This window comes from Protobothrops mucrosquamatus, unplaced genomic scaffold, assembly GCF_001527695.2.
Source record: "Protobothrops mucrosquamatus isolate PMUCROS unplaced genomic scaffold, P.Mucros_1.0 scaffold_122, whole genome shotgun sequence".
Classification (NCBI taxonomy): domain Eukaryota; kingdom Metazoa; phylum Chordata; class Lepidosauria; order Squamata; family Viperidae; genus Protobothrops; species Protobothrops mucrosquamatus.
Window position 1 is genome coordinate 513,972 of NW_015386198.1, and position 13,520 is coordinate 527,491.

A 13,520-nucleotide genomic window follows, 5' to 3' on the forward strand; every position below is an offset into this window, starting at 1 on the left:
CTTTGTTGCTCTTCTCTGTACTCTTTCTAAAGTCTCAACATCTTTTTTACATCGCGGTGACCAAAACTGGATGCAGTATTCCAAGTGTGGCCTTACCAAGGCATTGTAAAGTGGTATTAACACTTCACGTGATCTTGATTCTATCCCTCTGTTAATGCAGCCCAGCACTGTGTTGGCCTTTTTGGCAGCTGCAGCACACAGCTGGCTCATATTTAGGTGATTGTCCACTAGGACTCCGAGGTCCCTCTCACAGTTACTACTATTGAGCAAGGTGCCACCTATGCTGTACTTGTGCATTTGGTTTTTCTTGCCTAAATGTAGAACCTTGGCTTTTTTCACCATTTTGTTAGATAGTGCCCAGTGTTCAAGTCTGTCCAGATCCTTCTGTATCTTAAGCCTGTCTTCTGGAGTGTTGGCTATTCCTGTACCTATAGTAAATAGATACAAATGAGCAAAACCTACCATCATCTGGTGTAAACACTGTCTTAAAGGTGCCATTGTCAATATAATGAGGTTTGACAGCATAAGCCTGAACAGCAAACAAGTACTTTGTTCTGGGTTTCAAATGTCTCACGGTGAATTCAGTTTGGTTTGGTTTTTCAATTTTGTAACTGCATATCATTAGATTATCTGAAATCAAGAAGAAAGTTTAGGCCACAAAAAACGGTCTCACTTGTTCCCCTCCTTCAAGCATCTCTGCAAATATTGATCTTATTGTAAGCCAAAAGACTCTTATGTCATCCTAGCATCACCTTCACTGCTGCTTCACAATCACTCATAATCAAGCATCATCAAGGATTTTTCAATGTTGTTCTCTTTTATGTAGGTTCATAACATTCATTATTTGATGACTAAAGCCTCAAATTTTAATTTTAAAAAGAAATGTTGAAATGTTGAAAACAAAAAATGTCTGTATCAATCAGCTAATTCGCTTGAAGAGGAAAACACACCAACCTTCATAAGACAGAAACATTAAGAGAAAACAAAGTGCAGAGTATATGGGACCCATTTCAAAATCAAAATATACTTCTGGTTTCTCTACAAAGTGTTTGCTCCATTGCAACTCTCTAGAGTAGTATTTTTCAACATTTACAACTTTAAGAGGTATGGATTTCAACTCCCAGAATGCCCTAGCCAGAGGTCCACACAACTTAAAGTTGCTGAGGTTGAAAAACACTGATTTAGACCTTGAGTTCCTATTAGGAATTTTCAACTTTGTTTTTCTTCTTGGATTACCTTCATTTATTTATGAAAAAAAACATGAGTTATAGACTATGTTTCAACTTCTTTTGTGCTTAGGAGGATTGTGTACCAATTCCTAAATAAGCTCACATCTCACTTAAAGATACATTATTCTGGAGAAAAGAGGATCACTTACTTGCATTTCTAAATTGTTCAGAACCTTGTACCATACAATTCTGATTATCCATTTTCATGTAAAGTACATAACCTCTAATAAAACAAGAGTTGAATTTTTGTGGTTCCCAAGTTACTGTTAATGAATTCGCAGTGGTATTAACTATATTACATAAGATATATTGTAGTGGTTCTGGAAAACAGAAAATTGACAACATTTACTATGTGTTTGCTATAGTTTTAATCCTTAGTCTTTACATTTTGATTAAATTTCCATTTTTGTTCAGTGCAAGATTCCATTCTGAGAATTGACCATCACAGACTTTGAAAATAAAAATAGAACTAAGCTAACCTTGCTGATTAAGGTCTGCTGACCAAACTTTGCTGATTAGCTACACAACTATTCAGTAATTACTTCCTGCTATCATCTTGCCTTTCACATACATGGATTGTTAATATTAGGTCTTAGGATTTCTCCTAGTTTTTAATCTTTCTTGCTCCTCTGTATCTGCCCCCCCAAGTGTGCAGTGCTGTGCTGAGATTAACATTTTGTGGTTGTGGATATCTGGACCATTATGAGACCTGGACCATCATGGAAAAAATGCAGGAAGAAATGTACAGCTTACTCAAACCTAAAAAATTATATCTATGTATTGTGCAGCTTTAATTAATACATTTAATAATTAAAGTTTGTTACATGACTAACGATCATGTAAATGAAAACATTATGCCGGAGAGATTTGTTAGTTTACAAACACCATGAATGAAGGAAGTCATGCCAATATAGGCAGGAAAGGATTCCAATATGAATTCCCACCTTTGTATCAAATGTACTGTATATCAATGGCTGGGAAGCTTCAATGTCTTCCTTCTAAGAGGTATTTAAACCTATTATAAATTTCTTCATCCCTTTAAAAAGTTTTGGAGTCATGGGGCATTTTTATGTCTGCCCATCCAGCAATAAGGAAACAGGCTGGAAATATCCCAAATTAGGGTTTTTCAAAGTTGGCAACTTTAAGATATGTGGACTTCAACTCCTAGAATTCCCCAGCCAGCACCTGTTGCTTGGGGAATTCTGGAAGTTGAAGTCCACACATCTTAAAGTTGCTAAGTGTGTCCTAAATTAATTGGTGTTCCTGCCACCCAACCAAAAGCAGAATGCATAAATCCCTGTTCAAACAGTATTCTGTCTCAAGCTCCTGCAGATTTTGCAGCAACAAAAATCTACCCCACCTCAGATTACACGCCAAAATCTTGCCCCATCACAGCTTCCATATAATAACAAAGCAAAATGAACTACAAACGCTTTCCCCCCTTTCTATATCTACATGTGTTTGTAAAACAAATCTGAGCATTTGTAATGGGACAAAAGTGCCCAATCTCCTGTACTGGAGATCTTCTCATGGACAGCTCTGAAGATGGTACAATGGCATGACAAAATTAATCCATTTGTGCAAGCTACAGGTAAAGTTAAAAAGAGAAAATACCAAGTAACAAACAATGTCTATAGACAGGCATCAAGAACAGGAAGTTGTCTGAAGTGGGAGTAGAGATAGATAGTCCCGGATCAATCAAACTCCACACAATGAGAATTAACACAGTTTTGGCTAATATAAGAAAAGGCATAGTTAACATCCCACCAATATCCATGATGCAACTCCTTTAAAAAAAATCCAAGCAGCATCCTGGCATTTTACATTCAACTAATCCACTTGTAAGAAGAAAGGGAACAACAAGGTTTTTATCCACGTTCATCTTAGGACAACCATCTGGACTACTGGGCAGATAGAACCACTATAAACACAACAGGCAATTAAGATCAACCCTGAAATGTATTTTTAAGAATGGTGCACATCTGTTTTTCCTTATGCAAAAATAATCTGGGCTGGAACTGAAAACAAGGACCTGAGCAACTGTTCAACCATATTTCTCTTTTAAGGATCTGTGAACAGAATCTTGTGTTAGCTGAAGCTCGGGAACTGGGAAGCAAACAAGAGTTTCCACAGGGCAAACACATTCTCCATAGCTATTCAGTGTTCCATTTTTGCAACGAGGCAAGTTACACAATAAAATCACTGCTGAACACAGACCACAGTACAACAAAACTGAGGTGCAAAGCGAATTCTGCACTGGCACAAAGGCTGTGTGCTATACATGGGCATAACAAATTGCAGCCATAGTCTAATTTAAGATATACAAGTTCAGCATAACTTACCCTCTTCTTTGAGATATTTAACCTTCTTTTCCAATAAATAACTTGTATCATCTTGTATTCCATACACATTAAAAGTATATTTTACTCCATGGCTGAAGGCATCTAAAATATATTTCAAGAAATATACCAACAAAAGAGTTAGGAATATAACATGTATGATTACAAGTGGAAGCTAGTGATAATGTTAGGGAAACCTGAAAAATATTGATTTTATTGATTAAAATATCAAGAGCTTCTGATTTATTTTTTCTTTTCAAGTGTCATGGGCTTTACCTCAAATATAGTTGTTATGAAATGAAAAACTAGCACAAAATGGGTGCCAGGTGTGGTTAATTACAAAAGCTGGAGAGTGATAGGGAGTGAATTCACATTGAAAAAGGAAAACACAGTACTTCTATTGATCTTGTGGGGTCTCCGTTTAAATTCTTGTGTAGAAGAACCTTTATGCCCACAATGTAGCCCTGACAGAATAGTCTTATTTTCCACTAAGGATCTTTTTGACAACAACCCTTCCTGAGGAAATGAACATGGTAGACTGGGCCACTTTCCCGTCATCCAGTTTTGAAAGGGCACCTTCTCCCCTTCTTCTCATTTGAGAAACTAATTCATGGACTTGTGTGTCAGAATGGAGGAAGTAGCAATATCCTTGCACATTTCATGGTTAAGTTTTTAACTCTGTGCATTTTTATTTTTTAGTTATTTAAAAATTTTGTACTGCACCTTCTTATGCTGGTCTATGACCGTAATAAAGATTTGATTGATTGATAAATGTATCCTTGCAAATATTACATTGGTTTTATGAAATGGGCCAGTCCTTGCTAATTCTCAGGTAGGAAAACTTCACAGTAACTAAGAAGTTGTAAAAATATTCCAGAAGAAAACAAGGGCGAATCATTTCTATATTGCTGGCAAGGAAGCTATAGATTTGTTCATAAAATCACTCAATCTTGACTGAAAGAAGAATTGTTGTTACAGTAGCTTTAACAACCAGACAACAATGATCTCTGGAAATATTCACTAACAAACTTAATTTTTTCTTACCAGATGTAATGAGATCACTGGATTTGTTTTGCTCATACTTCTTCCATTGAAAATCACACGCATGACCTGTGGGGTGGTTGCACCAATCAACAACATATTGACTGAACTTGCTTTGAGGTTTCCAAGAAATATAAATTCCATGTTCTGTATTGTTATCTGTGGTCTCCTTACTATAATGCACTGTACCTTAAAAAATGCAACAATTTTTAGGCATCAGCACCAAAATCTTTAACTGCCATTCATAATATTTATCCTTCTTTCACACAGCTTTCTGGAGAGACCTATACAAAAATGCAAATGTTCTGTTGATCCTCCAACAATTTTTGTCAACCTCTGGTGAACATGCATTCTCATTCACTATGAATTCCAGGCAATGTTATGGGGACTTTCAGAAAAAAAATGTTTGCCTGGCATATTTGAACTGTAATTAAATCTAAGCCCTAGATATACATGCACTAAATAAAACAGTAGAATTAGTTGTTTTGTTTTCTGCCAGCAGAGAAAAGACTTACATTTCACCATTCCCTGTTTGTTTTAAAGAATTCAATCAAACAAACCACACTGTAATTCTCAGTGCTTTTTCATTCAGTGGAATCTGAGTGAAAAGCCCATCTCCATTCATGTGAAAGTATATCCCATGAAATTAAATGGGATTTATTTTTAAGAAAAGATAATTAAAATTACATTGTCATCTTTGTAGCACAGACCCTGGAACTTCTCTGGGTTTGTGGAAAATGAAATGAACAATGCAGAATTTTAAAAGAAAACTTATGTGTATAAATGTTTTAAATGCATAATATAACCAGTGAGTAAATTGCTAAACATTTTACATTGCAATGCGTAAAAAAAAAAAAGTCATGTCCAGGGAGCAGCAGAGTATAAACTGACATATAAAGGCTGAAATCCCAAACATTCAGTCAAACCAAAGTTTATTAAGACAGCCAGTTTGGTCTAGTGGTTATGGCACCATTCTAGAAAGTGGGAGGCGGTGTGTTCAAGTCTAGCCATGAAAGCCAGCAAGTGACCCTGGGCTAGTCACACTCTCTCAGCCCAATTCACCTCACAGGATTGTTGTTGTGAGGAAAACAGGAGGAGGAAGGCATATTGGATATATTCTCTGGCTTGATTTATTTGTAAAAATAATAAAAGGCAGGATACAAATTAAATAAATAAATAAACAAACAAACAATACAATACAATAGGAGTAGAATCTTACTATGTAATCATGGAAATAAAAAAAAAATCTGGGGTTGTGGTTTCACATTGCTTTCTGGTTCAGGAAAGGAAGATTCATTAGAATAACATGTCTAAATGAACACACCATTTTTATTAGTTGCTGGGATGATAATCATTGAGGGAGAAGATGCAGATACACCGTTTTGTGCCCAGACAAGGATTTTGTAAGAATGGTTGCCAAGAATCATTGAGAATTTCTGTGATGCAGAAATTGAGTAATTGTGACGCTGCATAGAAGGTTCCTCTAAGTTTTCCAAGGATAGGTGATATTTTTGGATCTTTCCATTAGCACAAAATTCTGAGGATTCCTATGGGCAGGAAAGCAAAATTATCTTAAAAAAACATTTCTCATCAATGCACTTTTCTAGAATAGTTTCAGATTGTTTTTCGTTACAGATGTTATCAGTTTTCTCACTGTGAGAAAGAACATACAAGATGACACTACATCTCTTCTACAATGGCTTATAGAAAATAAATATCCTTATCTTCAAGACTTGGGTCCACAAAGAGAACAGAATTTCATGCTATTTTTTCATACACCCCAAAGTCACCCAGATTTATTTACTGTATTTATTGTGTGTGGATAACAGAGTAAGCTCTGTGGTACATCAAGCAAGTGGCTAAACTATACATGATTCTGTTGGACACTTTCATGACAGGATATGGACACTTCTAATAGAAAAGACTTAACACCCTCAGTTGTCCTTAATGGTGAGGCATCAAGTGTTAAAAATGAAAATGCTGCACTTCCATTTTGCATTATCACACAGTAATTTACTGTAGAAAAAAACCCACAAATATCACAACCAAAGAAATATCAGTCAATAGTGTGCAAAGTTTGTTGTATAATATCCCATATAATTCTATTCTATGAATATTATTGCTGTGAAAAGTAGAATATTTTCTTTATCATTCAAAATTTCATCTTTCTGAATGTACTTTTCTATGACCACTAGGCCTTTATCATTACTAGGGAATGTTACCTGTAACCAAGGCTGATACCATTCTTTGTCTTTCTAAAAATCATTATATCAAGGATCTTCAAACTTGGCCCTTTTATGACTTGTAGACTTCAATTCCCACAATTCCTCAGCCAGGCACGCATTATATGGAAGCATGAATGACCAAATCCAAGATCAATGAAGAAAGTCAATATTTATGGACCATCTGTTGTCCATTTTTAGTCTATTGAATTATTGAATGCTTGTTTCTTAATATACTTGTTATCCTTCTGCACTTAGCACAGTGTTGCTCACCTCAAACAGAAATAGTGTGATGGCTATTTATATATATATATATATATATACACACATGCTTCTATATGTCCTATCAGTTTTATATGAATGGCCAGACTTACCCTCCAGAATACAGTTACATTATGTTGCTCCAAGTCTGGGTTAATATATCTCCAGACATCAAGCAATCCTGATGGAGCTGAAAATCAAAGCACGCAACACATGATGTAAGCAGGCTTAATGATCAAATAGAAAGAATATAATTATATAAATACACTATTATATTAATATAATATATTCTACACTTTCACAAGTCACAGACAGACACCTTAAGATGGATACTTGCATTCTTTGACAGTGCTTACAAAATTTTCATCCTGATAACCATTTCTTTCTTACTTTAATTATCTTTGTAAAAGAGGTGATGGCTATTCTTGAAATAAGAAAAGAGGATATAAATTCACAATACAGTATTAATACCGGAAATATCAAACTAAGTGCAGATAAGAACAGAATCTCTCATTTGTGAGTAGAAAAGTGACTTTTATTTATATTGTAGGACCAGCTATCTATTCACAAAGAGAGAAAAAAGTTCAAATTCTCAAACCATAAATTAAAGAGAACCATCCCCCAAAAAATTAGGATTAACCATAAAAATGTTTATATTAAAAGAACATTTTGAAAACTGAATAGCAATAACTGCAGGGCAAAATGTACAGCCTTTCTGGAGATTTATTTTTCCCTCCATTCAGTTGTGTCTGATTCTTGGCTCTAAAAGTCCATGCAGTTTTCTTGGCAAGGATTTTAAGAAGTGGTTTGCCATTGCCTCTATCCTAGGGCTGAGAGTGAGTGACTGGCCCAAGGTCACCCAGCTGGCTTTGTGCCTAAAGCAGAACTTTAGGTGGAGGAGCCAGATTAACTTAGTGCTGTATTACTAACTTAACAACTGCAATGATTCACTTAATAACTGTGGCAGAAAAGGTTGGAAAATGGGGCAAAACGCACTTAACAAATGTTTCACTTAACAACAGAAATGTTGGGCTCAATTGTGGTCTGTATTGGCCTGCACTCTTTCATTCTCTATCTGTGCTAGCTGGAGATAATGGAAGTTGTAGTCCAAGTAATTGGAGGATACCAGATAGGGAAGATGACAAAACTCTAGGCTCCATTTCCCTTAAAGTTTTCCTCCACAACAGAATGCTCACCAGCTTCAGGAGTCTCAGAAATTATATTCTCCGTCCAGTTACTCCATTTCCAGGACGGAGCAACATCTGCAGCACAGCGTACTTTTAATGCATACTTTGTGGCAGGCTGCAGTCCACCTAGCTGGAAGCGGGGAGGGAAATCTGAATTGGACTGCACCGTGATATTGTACTGCAAAACATGAAGAGTAAACCTGTTAAAGAGGTCAAATATTGTCTTTCTCTGAGGTAACTTTTTTTCTGAAATGTAACTACATATTTTACACTGACAGCAGATGGCAGCATCTAATCAATTTTGACTGATCCCCCCCCCCCCCAAAAAAAAAGCAGGGTTAGATCTGCTTTGGGTTTGGACTTCAATATATCTGGAAATCCAGAGCTGTAGGCTACACTGAAAAATCTAAACAACAAATCTGGAAAAGCAGCAATTCCAGGCCACATCTATATTACTTCCAAGAACCTACACAGACATATCTATGAAGTTACCAAAATTTGAATATGATTTGAAGACATTTTCATTATATTAATTCCTATCCACCTTTCCAATCAACTTAAACTCTGAAAAGTTTAATTTACACATTGAATCCCAATGTTTGTCCAAAGGGTTCCTCTCAGATTTGGGGGCCCTGCAGACAAGGTAACATTAGCAATTTCTGGGTCACTAAGAGAAGGACACAATTAGATATAAGCCACTATTTGGTGACTTCATAAAGGCTAATGAATTTACTATTTACAATAGGATGAAATGTTCCATGATTGAGACTGGGTTGTAGTGTATCTCAAGGTTAGAGTCTGTTCTGTTTTGCAATTGTCACACAGAAAAGTAAAAGGGTTTCTGAATTAAATAAGACACATGTGAACACCCACCTCTGGCTTCTCATGCAAGATTTATAATGGGGTAGGGTGAGTTGCTATTTTTTATTTAGATATAGATGCTTCTCACCTGCTTATTCCCATCACCATTTGCAGCATTGATTTGGCATAACAATGATAGACTTGCATTTATTGGGTTTATATCCCAAGATAACTGAATAAAAGTAGCATTTTGATAATCGACAGATGGTTTACTGAAAATTACAGGACGAACTGGTTGAAAAGAGAAAAATGAAGGACTATGAGGATTCTGAAAAGAAAGTAAATCAATACTTTGGACCATAAAAACAACAAAACAAACAAACAAACCCCTCCAAAATTGCTTTATTATCCCTGGATTTCCCTTCTCTGTCATGAAACTCCAAAAGATCTTCAGGCACAAAAAATTATGGCAACCATCTATTAGGTTTTGTCTTTTTCCTACTTCCTCCACTTTGACTTATTCTCTTTTGCTCCAGACTTGCTTTCTCTTCTCTTTCATTCCCATCAGAGAAGGGTGCCCTATTTCCCAACACAGTCGTTGCACTTCCCAAAGACAGAAAAAGAAGGGCACAAAAAAAGGTCTCTTTCTCCTCCTGCAGAAATGAGGAGGGTAATCATAATTTCCCTGGCAGGACGGTGCTCAAAGGAATCCAACCTACATACCATGTTGTTGATTTTTGTAACCTGACCCTTCTGGGTGATGAAAGGCAACTAAAGGAACCCTAAAAGCTGAATCAATAGCAGCTTAAAATAGACCAGGAGGAGAAAAACAATGGGAGCAGCTAAACAAACTAAAAATTCTAAATTGCTTAAATCACCCATGGCATCTGTAGGGAGAAAGGTCATAACAGGCAAGACCCTGCACACAATACAACACAAGCCCCACCCTTTTTGTACATGTGTGTAAAAAAGGGGCATCATGACATTATGTCTCTTTTGACCCTCTCCCCCTTTTGCGAAAATCACTGGTTTCTACTCAATGTGGTATTCTCCAGATGTGTTACACCCACAACTGAAAGACTTAACATGTAGGTCATCAAATTAGACAAGAATGGATTAAATGTCATGTTTCTTTACCAAGTTTTCAATTGTTCTGCTTTTCTCAACATCAGAGAGATCATCAATTTTTATTTATCAGTGAGGAAACATAACAGGAGAAGAAACAGCAGATTCCTGCAATTTCAACTTCTCCAGACCTTTGTTTGTGGGACAGACAATTCTATTAGCAAGAACCAATCAATACATTATCTTGTGCTCCCACAAGTACAGGCTAATCTGTACCTAAATTTTACTTGACATTTTCATCCAGTTAGACTGTGACATTAGGATGAAACATAAAAATTAGTAAACAAAACCAACCCTTACCTATGTGCAATACATTAAAACTAAGCTGCTCATGTTTCTGTCCAAGGCAATTTCTGGCGGTTAACCTTACATTGTATAGGAATTGGTCACCCATCTTGAATGAACAGCTATTTTGGAATTTTGTACTGCAATATATTTTTGTAGAAGAGCTTTCAAAAAATAGCATGGGAGGGAAAAAAGACAATATTTATTTCATTTGCAGACAAAAATAATACATTAAAAAAATTGATGTTTGCCTACAAGTTCAAGCTTTATCCTAAACTAAGATTTATCTCTAAGCCACTATAAACGTCAATATATCTGTTTTTACTACAGGCATACAATAACCTTAAGCAAAATGTCAAAGGTTTCCTCTATTCAAGTTAAATATGCAAATAGCTGATTTGTTTTAACTTTCTGTTAGTCACCAATCTCTTTTATCCAAGACAGATTTTGTCTCCTGGCATCAAGGTCTTCAACAACCCCAAATATTCCTTTCAAAGATACCCCATACATCCTGATACAACTAATCTAAGTTCCTTCATATTATGCTTTGGATTGACTTTGTAAGACTGATTTGAGAATACTTACACATCAGACAAAAAAAACTCCATTGGACAGGCTTCCCTAAAGAAACAGTCCGTCGGTACATAAACAGGATTCCAAGTACATCTAATATTAATCATGTCTTCAGTTTCACAGTTTAGATTTTGGGGTTTATCAGGCTGGTCTATTAAAACAAGTTCAGATTCATATGTTATTTTCTTATATATTTCATCTATACAATTACTTTCCAAACAAATCAAGTTGATCACCTTGATTCCCCCACCACCACCAGCAGAAAAATGATAAATGCAAGCCTTGGGAACAGATACTGAATCCCTCTCCATCTTTGGATATCCCGTCCCCTTTATTCAAGAATGTTTCCAATGACCATTGGCCAATAAAACTGTAGTTTCCCTGTCCCTGCTTTATTTAGAAAGGGAAATTGGCTCACCCAAATATTTCATTCATTTTTATTAAATGTATATTCTGCTTTTTTGCCAGGAATTCAGAACAGCATACATAGTGCTTCGTCATCTTGTTTTTATCCAGAACGTCAGGCACAAGCAACCAGAGCCACTTATAAATAGCTAACAGCAGCAACTATATTATCTACTACTTATGATACAAGAATCTCATCAGTCTTCCCCTGGAAACAACCACATAATGGATCTTGGGGGAAGATTATCAGGCTTATGCTGCTTGCAGCTGTGAAACAACTCTGAGCTGGGCCCCTCGCTTGACCCCTCCTTCCAGCCTAGTGGGCAATTTCCCAACAAGCACTTGGGAATGTGGTGGGTCTGAGCAGGGCTTTTTTTCTCATAGAACGCCCAGAACGGAGTTCCGGCACCTTTTTTGGATGGAACCTTGTAGGGTAGGCAAGGCGGGTTGTATGATGTGTGTGAGTTCCGGCACCTTCTTTGTTTAGAAAAAAAGCACTGGGTCTGTGAGACTAGTACAAAGTGACCCTCTGAGCTTCTGAGATCAGGCTAGAACTTGAGTCTCCCTACTCTGATTATATTATACCCACTCAAGAAAGTCACATACTCATCTCCTAGCCAATGCTACATATGTCCAAGATTATCTGCAATTATCCAAGTGGGTTCACAGCATAAGAAAACTTTTGGTTATATGCTCCCTTCTTTTGTGGCTTTTGTGATCTTTTTCCCATTGGGAAAGTGAGAGAATGATCATTGATTTGCAAAGAGCAAGAAGAAAAGTCATTTGTAGTTGTAGCATCTGGTCAATCATTTCTGACCTCTGCAAAATGTAATAGGTTTGGCCCTTATTACAGATGGATGGGAGAAAACCTGAAAATCTTAGAATAGTGGATTAGATTGAGCAGTAGAAAAAAACATTTTCTTGCTTATTTTAATTTTTATTTCTAGTCTGTCTTTGACATTTGCTTCCAAAAGCAGCCATAGGAAATTAATGATCCACTCCCATTTGGCAAGCAAACTAAAACCAGATTTTTGGGTTTTCTAGAATTATCTAAAGTCCACACACTTTAGGGCATGAAATCTTTCAGTATTCCAGAAAAGTTAGCATAATCACAAAGACAACTTTTAAGATTAAAATTTAAAGTGGCTAAAACAATCCTCTCCAGCAGAGGTGAGCAATGTGGGATCCTCCTAATGTTACTAGATCATAACTCTCATAATCTCCGATCACTAGCCATGTTGGTTGGGATTACTTTTAATGGAAGTCCAGACCCTTTGCAATCACCCAGAATGCTCATAGTGACAAACAATAAGATTGAAAATTTTCTGCTTACTGGTGAGGTAGAGATAAGTTGCATTATTATCCTTGACGTCGGAAAAACCACAAGTGAGCTGAAAGCAAGGAGGGAATGAAGATGCAGGCTTTCTAGTAAATAATACTCGTTGCTGTTTTGTCGTCATATTTTCTTTGTGAAATGAAATACTATTTACAATTTTATTTTTCTTTGCAATGCAACAACATGTTATGTTGGAACCTCGCTCAAATACTTTGTTTTGAGGAAAGATGTGAATTGTTTCACTATCAAGAGCATCCGGGCCTGCACAAAGCAATAGAGAAAAACAGATTTAATTTTCTTCATTTAATTAGTTTATTGTTCAAAAACCTCCATTTGAGCAAAGTGACATAATCTTCACTTGGAATTCTGGCAGCTGCAAGTCCCAGAACATCTGGAGGACACCAAAAGCTGCCATAGAATTAATTGCCATTATTTATTCCCCATATGACCAACTGGGAGACTGAGTTGACAGTTAGATGGACTGAGAGAGTTTATGGGAGAAATAAGATTCAAACTGCAGAAATAAGTATGCTCTGCTACAGTATTTCTCAAGTCAGGGGAGAGAAATCTTGCGCTATCTTTGAACAAATGTGTTATTGTAGAAACATGCATGGGGACCAACTGAACTGCAGAGACAGTAGCAAGTATGCAGACTTACAACTAGGAGTTCCCCATGAGAGAAGAATTCTAATCAGCCCCATGTTCCTTTTCAAGTA

General features: G+C 36.5%; 1 protein-coding gene across 1 annotated transcript in view; it reads right to left on the minus strand.

Annotated features, from left to right (window-relative positions):
• The window catches only part of OSMR (oncostatin M receptor), a 27,233-nt gene that overhangs the window by 9,081 nt on the left and 4,632 nt on the right, over positions 1-13,520 (minus strand). The window contains exons 4-14 of the mRNA XM_015816881.2: positions 12,802-13,065; positions 11,076-11,214; positions 10,506-10,654; positions 9,229-9,371; positions 8,289-8,457; positions 7,206-7,282; positions 5,934-6,156; positions 4,613-4,798; positions 3,572-3,673; positions 1,379-1,549; positions 463-630 (exon numbers count right to left, since the gene is read on the minus strand). Coding sequence (XP_015672367.2) covers positions 463-630; positions 1,379-1,549; positions 3,572-3,673; positions 4,613-4,798; positions 5,934-6,156; positions 7,206-7,282; positions 8,289-8,457; positions 9,229-9,371; positions 10,506-10,654; positions 11,076-11,214; positions 12,802-13,065 — 1,791 coding nt within the window. The remainder of the gene's footprint in view (positions 1-462; positions 631-1,378; positions 1,550-3,571; positions 3,674-4,612; positions 4,799-5,933; positions 6,157-7,205; positions 7,283-8,288; positions 8,458-9,228; positions 9,372-10,505; positions 10,655-11,075; positions 11,215-12,801; positions 13,066-13,520) is intronic.